The 12,640-nt window shown below is 42.1% G+C and overlaps 1 protein-coding gene across 2 annotated transcripts in view; it reads right to left on the reverse strand.

The window, feature by feature from the left end:
- Nucleotides 1-12,640, reverse strand: part of dhx38 (DEAH (Asp-Glu-Ala-His) box polypeptide 38) — a 182,998-nt gene that overhangs the window by 92,896 nt on the left and 77,462 nt on the right. For both annotated transcript variants that reach the window (XM_038806383.1, XM_038806384.1), the window contains exons 12-13: nt 10,471-10,608; nt 4,586-4,772 (exon numbers count right to left, since the gene is read on the reverse strand). In XM_038806383.1, coding sequence (XP_038662311.1) covers nt 4,586-4,772; nt 10,471-10,608 — 325 coding nt within the window. The remainder of the gene's footprint in view (nt 1-4,585; nt 4,773-10,470; nt 10,609-12,640) is intronic.

The raw sequence follows: 12,640 nt of genomic DNA on the forward strand, positions 1-12,640 counted from the left end.
CTTGATTAACATTTGTATTTACTTGCATTTTTAACTTTAAGAACATAGGTATTTAATTTTAGGAAATGGCTAGTCCCAGTTAGTAATCAGAGTTTTCTGTGTGCTTAACAGTCATCTCAGGCTAGTTTCCATCATAAATGCGATGTACATCCAAATGGTTTGAAAGTTTCATCCCATTTTCCATGGTCAGCTCATGATCGGAATTATGAAAAGCCTCACCTGCCTATTTGGACGTGGACAGAGAGCACACTGGTGGTGAGACTAAAGAAATGTAAAGTGAAGCTTAAAGGGAAGCAAACAGTAAAAGGGAGTTTTTAAAAATAGGATGATAAACTTATCTGGTTTTTATTTCACGTGCTTGAGTAAGCAATTAGAATTTAAAATTTCAAACTCATCTGTTGTCTCCAAGACTCCAGCACAGATTACGCCTCAATTTGGCTAAATTGGTAGTATTTTCACCATTGAATTAGAAGGTTGTAGGTACAAGTCCCAAATGAAGGCTTGGGCACATAATCTAAACTTCAATGTAGTAAGGAGGGGGAATTTAAACCGAGCACCCGTCTGCCCAGAGTCGGATGTAAAATATTCAATGGCACTATTTGAGTGAAGTGGGAGGAGTTCTCTTGCTGTCGCGTCCTTCAACCAACACCACCAAATTAGATTACCTTGTAATTTGCCTTACTACAGTCTTTGGGCCCTGTGTGTAAATTTGCTGCCACATTTGCCTTTACCAGAGGCTACACCACTGAGACGTAAAGTAAACTTCCATTTCTATAGCACCTTTCATTTCCTTGGGATATCCCAAAGTCCTTCACAGCTAATTAAGTACTTCTGAAGTAGAGCAGGATCTTTCACATCCACCTGAAAGGCTGACTAGGCATCATGTTAACACCACATTTCCCAGTATTGCATTGAAGTATCAGACTAGATTAAGTGTTCAAGACTCTGGAGTTAAACTTCAACTTGCAACTTTCTGCCACATGTGTCAGAATGTTATGATTGAACCAAGATTGGCATTTGAAAAGTAATTTGTTGGCTGTAAAGCACTTTGGGGCCTCCCGAAGACATGACAGATGTTATATGAATGAGTTGCAATATTTCTTTCTTAAAGCGCACAATGCATGTCAATCCACTGGCAAGCTTTGTTACAGCTGAAGAGAGTAAGGACTCTAAAACGAAGGACAAAAAATTAATCAATAAGAAATTCATGGAACTGACATGCATCTGCAGATGATGAGCGAATATTCGATGCCTTGTTTATAGCTACTGATGTTTAAGTAGCATTGCAGGAGGTGGTTCAAAAAAAGTGGCAATCCTTGCCACCATTTCCAAACATCAGTATTGCAGTAAGCCTAACCTTGATGTCACAGCTAACTAGTACAATCAATGACTGTAACACCCAATGCTGCAAGGTAGTAATAATAATCTTTATTTGTGTCACAAGTATGCTTACATTAACACCGCAATGAAATTATTGTGAAAATCCCCTAGTCACCATAGTACGGCGCCTGTTCGTGTACACTGATGGAGAATTCATAATGTCCAATTCACCTAACAAGCTCGTCTTAGGTTTATAAGATGATGAGGGGGTTAGATAGAGTGGACGTTCAGAGACTATTTCCTCGGGTGGATGTAGCTGTTACAAGGGGGCATAACTATAAGAATCAGGGTGAGAGATATAGGAGGGATGTCCGAGGTAGGTTCTTTACTCAGAGAGTGGTTAGGGTGTGGAATGGACTGCCTGCTGTGATAGTGGAGTCGGACACTTTAGGAACTTTCAAGTGGTTATTGGATAGGCACATGGAGCACACCAGAATGACAGAGAGTTGGATAGCTTGACCTTGCTTTCGGACAATGCTCGGCACAACATCGAGGGCCGAAGGGCCTGTTCTGTGCTGTACTGTTCTTTGTCTTTCTGGACTTGTGGGAGGAAACCGGAGCACCCGGAGGAAATCGACGCAGACACGGGGAGAACATGCAGACTCGGCACAGACAGTGACCCAAGCCGGGAATCGAAGCCAGGTCCCTGGCGCTGTGAAACAACGGTATTACCATCATTGGAGGTGACCTGGTGCAGATGGATATGCTCTACATACTATCTGATGACCTCGACCACAAGATCATTGCCAGCTAAGTGGGACAATAGGGTCTGGTGGCATCTTGGCAAGCTGTTGGTTGATTTGACATGTTTTGCAGTACCATTAATGCATGATTGTGATTGGGCTGCTTCTGAGGACACATGTAGCATTATGGTGGGCTGGGCATTCACATTTTCTGGTCATGCTTTCTGGCCAAGTGTCGCTGTTTCTTTGGGAATAGGAGCCTCCACATCCACTGCCCATCAGTCAAAGTGAGGTACATGCACCTCAGTTTCGAAAGACAAATTGCTGGAAAATCTCGGCAAGTCTGGCAGCATCTGTAGGGAGAGAAAAGAGCTAACGTTTCGAGTCTGATGACTCTTTGTCAAAAGTCCTCAGTTTGCAGATCATAGAATTTACAGTGCAGAAGGAGGTAATTCTGCCCATTGAGTCTGATGTGGGTGTATAGCTACCATAGAATCCCAACACTGCAGGAGGAAGCCATTCGGCCCATCAAGTCTGCACGGCACTCTGAAAGAGTACTCTCCTCAGACCCACTCCTCCGCCCTATTCACGGAACCTTGTGCATGGATCATGGCCAATCCACCTGGACAGTGGGAGGAAACCAGAGCACTCAGAGGAAACTCACACATACACATGGAGAATGGGTAAACTCCTACCAACAAGTGGATTTTTCATCAGCTGCAGTAATAGTGGTGAACAGCACAACTGCTATACCACTAACTACAGTTAGTGGTTTACAGAAAGATTCCACTAAATTCAAGTGGTAGCAGGAAAATTAGAAAAAAGAAATCTGCCCAGAAATGATTTTACAGCTACACTACCAGCCATTGTTCTCTTTAACTGAAGCTATTACCTGTTCAGGCTGTCAATGTTTCCATCGCAGAAAAGCTCTGATGCACAAGGTAAGCAGGGAACCACGCAGTTTTCCAAATGGATTCACATGATTAATGGCCTGCTCATACTCAATCTGAAAATCTACCTTTGTATTTACTGTACAAATTGATTGGCCGAAGCCATGTTCAGTTTATGAAAATGAAGTTTCTTAAGATAAAAGATTCTTGCTAGTTAGCAGCCTCCTTTCTGAATGCAGTAGAAATGACATAGCAAACTCTGCCATCCTTTTAGAGAAACATTTCTCCTACCGATAATTATAGCACAAAACATTCCAAGCACAAAACGGTTTCAACAGGAATTCTGTCAAGTACCAAAATCACAAACATTTATTCGACATTGGATGCGAACATCAGATCCTCACTTGAGTTTTTTTTTTAAACTAAGGGGCAATTTAGCATGGCCAAGCCACCTACCCTGCATATCTTTGGGTTGTGGGGGTGAGACCCACGCAGACACGGACAGAATGTGCAAACTCCACATGGACAGTGACTCGGGGCTGAGTTCGAACCCGGGTCCTCGGCGCTGTGAGGCAGCAGTGCTAACCACCGTGCCGCCCTCACTTGAGCTTTTTAATGCTGCTGTGCCATTTCCCATAAAGATGCATGACCGTTTTAAAAATCAAATTCTGAAAAATTTGTAAAAAGCATTGTACACAACTGGTATATTTTTAAAAAGCTGAAAATGTGCAAGATAGTTCACAATTTATCATTACTAACAATCTTCTAAGAATGATGATGGTAGGTAATAGAATTACAAATATTGTGCAATAAATATAAAGATCAGGACAGCATGGTAACACAGTGGTTAGCACAGTTGCTTCACAGCTCCAGGGTCCCACATTCGATTCCTGGCTTGGGTCACTGTGCGGATTCTGCACGTTCTCCCCGTGTCTGCTCGAGTTTCCTCCGGGTGCTCCTGTTTCCTCCCACAGTCCAAAGATGTGCAAGTTAGGTAGATTGGCCATGATAAATTGTCCTTTGTGTCCAAAAATGGTTAGGTGGGGTTACTGGGATAGGGTGGAGGCGTGGGCTTAAGTAGGGTGCTCTTTCCTAGAGACGGTGCAAACTCGATGGGCCGAATGGCCTCCTTCTGCACTGTAAATTCTATGATTCCATGATTTTATCAGGGTGCAGAATTCATATAATGGATGAGGTGTCTTCAAGATATTTTAATCTGGTGCATAGCAATCTGTGGAGCACATCATCCATGATTATTTACTCACAACAATGCTAAGTCCACTCATGTTCTGGCGACTGCAGAATATATAAAACATATTCTTTTTAAGTCATTTTTCCCAAAGTCCTGTTCAATGCTACAGCTTTAAAATAAATTTAAGTCGAATGATACCAATGCTACACAACTGCAGGCTTCTTCACTGCGAGCTTCTGGTGCTTTGAGCATAAACAGAAGTTTAACATTTTTAAAAATAATTAAATTAAAGATGATATTTTTCAATCTCTTTCACAAACATTTCATAATAGATACCCTAAAAAAAATGGATGAAGAAAATTTAGTGTTATGTGCCCCAGGTAAGCATAATTAATTGAACTTATGTGGCAATAAAGACCAGACCGGAAATATTTCATTACCTCGTCTCCAAGATTCACATTCATCTCCTCACTAACACGTTTCGCCACAGACATGGCTGCCACACGTCTGGGCTGAGTACATCCGATCATGCCATAGTTTGAATAACCATCTTCACTAAGATACTGTGTTAGTTGAGTCGTCTTCCCACTTCCAGTTTCTCCAACAACAATGACGACATTGTTATCACTGTACAGAATGAAGAAGAAAAAGGAATTATCTATGTGAAGCTCGGTCTTTCTTTCACCTACCCCAACAAATGATCTTCCTCTGATGTCCTTACAGCCAGGACAAAGGTACAGTCTGATTGGAATAATCTACTGATTTTTACTTCATTAACTTCCTACTTTAAGAGAATAGAAAGGATAGAAAGGTGACACAGGACCAGCTCTGCTTTCCCCTTTTGTTTAAAGTGCCACTGTTGCCAATGGTTTCACCAAAGATTGGTCAACTTTTTTCAGTGCAAGCAAGCAAGTCCGAATATCAGTTGGAGTAAGAACCAGTGATCCTGTGACTGGGAGGCCAACATTCAATCATTAGAGCTACCAATCTGATATCTTCTGTCAAGACATATACTAATCATAGTTTTGACCTTGTACTTGTCAATTTACATTTCCCAGCTGTTCTTTTTTCCCCATTATGCATAAACACAAAGATGTATATCTTATTGAATCAGGGAAAGAAGTGACATGTATTTAAAAACACAACAAACCTTGTATATCACAAATACACCATGGTAACTACGTACTAATGTAATTTATTAACTGTGAAGTGATTTGGGATGCCCAAAAGAACATGAAAGGTACAAAATAATTGCATCATCATATTTTCTTTTTTACTGTTTCACTGCTATTATTTTGAGTGCATATTGGTCATTCATTGATATTTTTACTCATATTGGGTTTTTTTCCTCATTTGGTGTTACTTACATTATGTACACCATAATGGTTCACATATTTCCTCTAAGTGACTGAACAGGGAAAATATTCCCCATTAATTTATTTCAAGGTGAGAAAAAATGACAGTTTATTGGGCTCTCCTCCCTCGGTTCCACGTTTATTATTTGGTGACATGGTATTATTGAAATTCATGAAGCGCTTAAATTCACACCCAAAAGATAGCTGAAAGGCAGGAATGTTCCAACATCTGGCCCTGGAGAGGCAAAACATAACATTCACTGATCATGCAAAGTTATACATGACAAATTCCCAAATTGAACAAGACACTCAGTTGTATCAAATCCCAACAAAAAAAGTACAATGAAACCGGATGGACTACCTGCTCTCGACCTAGGCATTAGATTTGGACAAGATAAAGACAGATTGCTCAACTGAGCCTACAAAGCCCTTCTTGCTGAGATCTGGGAACCTGGGCAAAAATTGGGAGAATGTCCCACTGACTAGTCAAGCATGGCTTGTCACAGTCATACGGTCCCAGTCAGCCAGCAGGTAAGGCCCAGCGGTATACAGTGGAGAGGGGGTGGCCCTGACAGTCCTCAAAAATACTATGAGACTTCATGGGATCCAGAGTCAAAGGGAAAGCAGCTCTGATTATTGCTTGGTGTCCCCTCCATAGTTGATGAATTGTACTTACCACGTTGAACACTGCTTGGAAAAAGTACTGAGCATAGCAAGGCCACAGAACGTAATTCAGTTATGACTTCAATGTCTACCACCAAGAGTAGTCAGGTAGCTGACATAGCTATCAGACTAGGCTTGCAATACGTGATGCGAGAACCAACATGAGAAAAATCTACTTGACCATGCCTTTGCCAATTTATCTGCCGCATATGTATCTGCCCATGACAGTATTGGTAGGAGGGACTGCCGCACTGTCCTTGTGGAGACAAATTCTTGTCATTAAACTGAGGACACCCTTCATCATGTTGTACAGCACTCTCATCGTGGTAAACCGGAATGATTGAGAACTGATCTAGCAACTCAAAAACTGGGCATCCATGACGTTGTGTGAACCTTCAGTATGTACTCCACACAATCCTCATGGCCCAGCAGATCCTTTACTCTGAGATTATTATTGAGCCAAGTAGCCAGTCCCAGTTCAAAGATGCATTGTAGAAGAGGAAAGATTGAGAACAGTAGCAGCCTGAAATTGAGATGCCAACAGTGAAACTACAACACAAGGTTACATGCATGCTAAACGGCAGCAGCAGTATGCTATAAACAACTAAGCGATTCCACAACCAACACATCAGATCAAACTCTACTGTCCTGCCAGTCGAGAATGGTGGTGATCAATTAAACAACTAACTGGAGGAAAAGGCTCAATGAACATCTCCACCCAAAATGATTGCAGGCCCCAGCATCTGAATGCAAAAGGCATTCACAACCAGTTTCAGTTATAAGTGCCGAAAGTGGATGATCCAGCTGAGCCTCCTCCTAGCATCACAGATGTCAGTCTTCATCCAATTCGATTCACTGACATATCAAGAAATGGCTGTGCACACTGGATGTTGCAACGGCTCCATGCCAGACAATATCCAAGCTGTGGAACTGTAGACCTGTGCTTCAGAACTAGCCATGTCTCTGGCCAAGCTTTTCCAGGATAACTATTGGACAAAGTAGAAAATTGCACAGGTATGCCCGGTCCACAAAAAGCACAACGTTTTAAATTTGGCCCATCAGCTTACTCTCAATCAGCTGCAAAGTGACAGAAATTGTCATCAAAGTGTTATGAAGCAGCATTTACTGACCAATGCCCAGTTTGGGTTCTCCCAGGATCACTTGGTTATGGATCTCATCCTAGCATTGGTTCCAACTCAAAAAAAAAAATCAACTATTGACATTCGGTATCAATCACTTGGATGAAGGGACTGGATGTACGATAGCTAAATTTGCAGACAACAAAGATAGGTAGGAAAATAAATTGTCAAGAGGACATAAAGAGAGATTTAGATAAAAACGAATGGGCATAAAATTGTCAGATTGAGTATAATATGGGAAAATGTGTCTTTTCCACTTTGGAAAGGAGAATCGAAAAACAGTATATTAGTTGAACGGAGAAAGACTGCAGAACTCTGCAGTACAAATGTATCAGGCATCCTGGTGCATGAATCACAGAAAAATGGTATGCAGGTGCAGCAAGTGATTAGGAAGGCAATTTGCAATGTTGGCACCTATTGCAAAGGGATTCCCTTGCAAAGGGGAAATTATGTTGCAACTGCATGGGGCTTTAGACCGCATCTGGATTATTGTGTAATTTTGGTCTCCTTACTTAAGAAAGGATATAACTGCATTAGAAGCTGTTCAGAGAGGTTACTTGACTTATTCCTGGGATGAATGGGGTTATGTTAGGAGGAAAGGTTGAACAGTTTCCAAGCTTGTACCCATTGGAGTTTAAAAGAATGATAAGTGACTTTATTGAAGTATGTAAGATTCCAAGGGGACTCGACTAGGTGAATGTTGGGAGGATGTTTTCCCTCGTGGGGGAGTCTAGAACTAGGGGACATACTTTAAAGATTAGGGGTCTTCCCATTTAAGACTGAGATAGAAGAGACATTTCTTTCTCTCAGAGGGTCGTTACCATGTAGAATTCCTTTTGGCAGAAAGCAGTGGCCGAGTTAGATATTTTATAGTTTATTTATCAAAGAAGGAAGTCAAGTATTATGAGAGGCAGACAGGAAAATGGAGCTGAGGCCACAGTCAGGTCAGCCTTGACCTTGTCGGAGGGCAGAGCAGACTCAAGGAGCCAAATAGTCTACTCCTGCTCCTAATTCTTCTGTTCTTGTGAAATGCTGAATTCCAAGTGAAGGTGAAAGTGTTTGCTCTTGCCAACAAGGGAGCATTTGACGGAATGTGGCATCTAGTAAAATTTAAGTCAGTGGGATACAGACTGGTTAGAGAGATAACTAGTGCAAATGAAGATGGTTGTGATTTTTGGAGACCAATCATCTCAACCTCAGCACAACAATGCAAGAGATTCTCAGGGCTGTGGCCTAGGCCGAACCACATAAAGCTGTTTAATCAATGACCTTCCCTCCATGATTAGGTCAGCAGTATGTGGTTAGAGGTCTTGGGGCCGAAAAAAAAAAAAAAAATGGGCAGCACGGTAGCATGGTGGTTAGCATAAATGCTTCACAGTCCAGGGTCCCAGGTTCGATTCCCGGCTGGGTCACTGTCTGTGCGGAGTCTGCACGTCCTCCCCGTGTGTGCGTGGGTTTCCTCCAGGTGCTCCGGTTTCCTCCCACAGTCCAAAGATGTGCGGGTTAGGTGGATTGGCCATGCTAAATTGCCCGTAGTGTCCTAAAAAGTAAGGTTAAGGAGGGTTATTGGGTTACGGGTATAGGGTGGTTACGTGGGTTTGAGTAGGGTGATCATGGCTCGGCACAACATCGAGGGCCGAAGGGCCTGTTCTGTGCTGTACTATGTTCTATGTGTACTGGCGATAGAACTCAACCCTATACAATCAATTTGCAACTGTTCAGATGATGAAGCAGTCAGTGTCCACATGCAGGATGACCGCGACAACATCAGAGCTGGACTGGTAAATGGCAAGTAACATTCATGGCAGTAGTGCCAGACAACCTCCAAGACCATCTCCAGTAAGAGAATCAACTCCACATGACATTTTTTGGCATTACTATCATTGAATCGCCGACATTCAAAGTCCTGGGGTCACCAGTGACCAGAACAAGCCACATGATTACAATGGCCACAACAGTAGGTTAGAAAATGATCCCCCCCCCCCCCCCAAAGTATATCACACAGCATCTTGATGTGGAAATATATCACCGTTTCTTCATTATCCAACAGTCAAATTCCTGGAACTTCCTACCCAACAACGTTGCATTGTACTGTGACTGTCAGAACTACAGCAATGGCTTCACAGCTCCAGGGTCCCAGGTTCGATTCTGGCTTGGGTCACTGTCTGTGTGGAGTCTGCACATCCTCCCCGTGTGTGCGTGGGTTTCCCCCGGGTGCTCCGGTTTCCTCCCACAGTCCAAAGATGTGCAGGTTAGGTGGATTGGCCATGATAAATTGCCCTTAGTGTCCAAAATTGCCCTTAGTGTTGGGTGGGGTTATTGGGTTATTGGGATAGGGGGAGGTGTTGACCTTGGGTAGGGTGCTCTTTCCAAGAGCCGGTGCAGACACGATGGGCCGAATGGCCTCCTTCTGCACAGTAAAGTCTATGATTCTATAATTCATAAAGGCTATTCACTGCATTCTCAAGGGCAATTGAGGATGGACAATAAATACGAGCTTTGTCAGAGACGTCAACATGCCATGAATCAACATTGAAAGAAAATCTGGCACGTTTCAGTCGCCCAGGATGCTGGTCAAAGAAACGTGCAAATCAACACCAAAGTTGCATTCTACCCTGCTGGCTGTGTGACTGCAAGAAAAAGACTGATGAAGTGTGCCAATGTAGCACTGCTACTGATTATTCTTTACACTGTAATGTTAGCTTGTATCATTTAAGTGGAAAATATGATTCAATTTTGAAGTAATGACATTTGACCCAAAATTGACCATACTGCACTGGCTAGCTTCACTCTGAGATAGTCACCGAATAGCATAGAATGGCACAGCGCAGAGGAAGGTTGAACAGCTCATCATGTTGGTGCTAGATCTTTAAAATAGTAATCCAATCATTTCTATTCTCCTGCTAGCTCCCCATAACCCTGCAATTTATTCCCCTTAAAATATTTATCCAATTCTCTTGAATGTTACTATTGAATCTGCTTCCCCGCTTGTTCAAGTTGTGTACATTCCAGATCATCACAGCTCATCACCTTCTGCCACTTATCTTGAATTCTAATCACATCTGATGTTTTTATTAAGGACCACAGTATATATGAGGTAAGTCATTTGGTACCTCAGTTCCCCTAACCATCAGCAATGTGCTATTTAAATATGAAATCATTACTTACCGTATTATATTGAGCAACTGTTCTCTAACAGCGAATATAGGTAGGTACTGCCTCTGTTCAAGAATGGATTTCTTCTTTGCAAATTCACTGTTTGCCACATTCTTGTCCTTCATATGATCAGCAAACTTCTGGTCCATTCTACATATTAGTAACATAAGAAAATATATTACAAAGACGTTAATATTGCATTTCTGTTGTTATCAGCTTTATTCTGTATAGTAATCTGTAACAAAACCATAACTCCTCAATCCTGAACATTGTTTCTAAACATAATAGGCACATTATACAACCACTTAAGATATCAGTTATTAATGGATGGTAGAAGCTTTATGTGTCTGGCATGTAACAGCTTTTGTTGATGTTTTATTTAACTTGCGTGCATAAAGGCACAAGGGAGAAAATAGGCAAATGGTGGGAAGTGTGCATTGGAATACTAATAATTTATTTCTGGGATTTGATTCAGAGATAAGGGACAGGATTCTCCGTCCCGCCACACCCGTTTTCTGGTGCGGCGAGCACCCATCAGCAGTAGGATTCTCCGTCCCGGCAGACGGTCAATGGGGTTTCTCATTGTGGGCACCTCCAAGCCGTAGGGAAATCCGCGCCCGTGAGTGCACTGCCAGCAAAACGGAGGATCCCGCCGATGGGGAATCCAGCCCCAGCTTATTTCTTGACATTGATGGTCGAAGTGTGAGAAACAAAATCTGTATGGGCAGTCTCAATGCAGTTCTGAACAAATTAAACAGTCAGACTGCAAGATGTAAACATTAAGGAAAGATAAGCAATTACATGACCACTTTCCCAACCAATATTTAATACTTTACAATGTTCAGCATCATTTTTTATTCGCTGTTTGACCAATTGCGTAATTATCTAAAATGTTCCAAAAATCAATGATTACATCGTCTATCCCTCCAGCTTTCCCATCTGTAAATTAGTCTTCCACAAATTAAACAAGATTAGATTTTTTTTTTTAAATTTCAAAATCCTTTGCAAGAAACAAGAATTGATCACAGTAATATTCTTCTGAACATAAAACCATAGAAAAGGTACAGCACAGCCATTTGACCCATCTTGTCCATGCCAGCCCGAGGGCACCCAGGTGCCCTTTCTAATGGCAACTTGCTGCACCCGGTGCATAGCCCTGTAGCTAACAGCACTTAAGGTGCAGATCCATGTTCTTTTAAAAAGAGTTAAGGGTCTCTGCCTCCACCACTAACTCGGGCAGCTAATTCCAAATTCCCACTACCCTCTATGTAAAAAGGTTCTTCCTTATGTCCCCTCTACACCTTCTGCCACTTACCTTGAATCTATGTCCCCTGGTTCTAGAATTCTCCACAATTTCATCCTGTCCACCATCTCTTCCCGTCATAATTTTGTAGACCTCAATTAAGTCACCCTTCAGCCTTCTTTGTTCCAAGGTAAATTAACCCAACCTATCCAATCTCTCCTCATAGTCATACTTTCCTAGCCCTGGCAACATTTTTGTAAACCTCCTCTGCACTCTCTCCAGGGCAATTACATCATTCCTGCAATTTGTTGACCAGAATTGCCCACAATACTCCAGTTGTGACCTCACCAGTGTTTTATACAATTCCAACATCATATCCTTACTTTTATATTCTATACCTCTGCCAACGAAGCGTTCCATATGCTTTCTTTACAACCTTGTCTACTTGAACTGCTGCCTTCAGGAACTTGTGTGCCAAGGCCTCTCACTTCATCTACCCCTCTTAGTATATTCCCATTTATTGTGTATCCCTGATAACTATTTTATTTCCCTAAATGCATGACCTCACACTTCTCTGTGTTAAAATCCATCTGCCACTTTATTGCCCACTCCACCAACCCATCCATATAATTTTAGAGATTACTATCCTCTACACTATCCACCACTCGCACAATCTTTGTGTTGTCTGCAAATTTCCCAATCATGCCCACCACATTCACACCCAAATCGTTAATGTATAACACAAACAGTAAGGGTCCCAACACCAAGCGCTGTGGAATACCACTTGAAACAACTTTCCATTTGAAGGGCAGCCATCGACCACTACCCTTTGTGTCCTGTTACTAAGCCAACATTTAATCTATTTTGTCACATTGCCCTGCATCCTATGGGCTTTTACTTCTTTGACCAATCTGCCATGTGGGACCTTGTCAAATACTT

This window comes from Scyliorhinus canicula, chromosome 9, assembly GCF_902713615.1.
Source record: "Scyliorhinus canicula chromosome 9, sScyCan1.1, whole genome shotgun sequence".
Taxonomy (NCBI): Eukaryota; Metazoa; Chordata; class Chondrichthyes; order Carcharhiniformes; family Scyliorhinidae; genus Scyliorhinus; species Scyliorhinus canicula.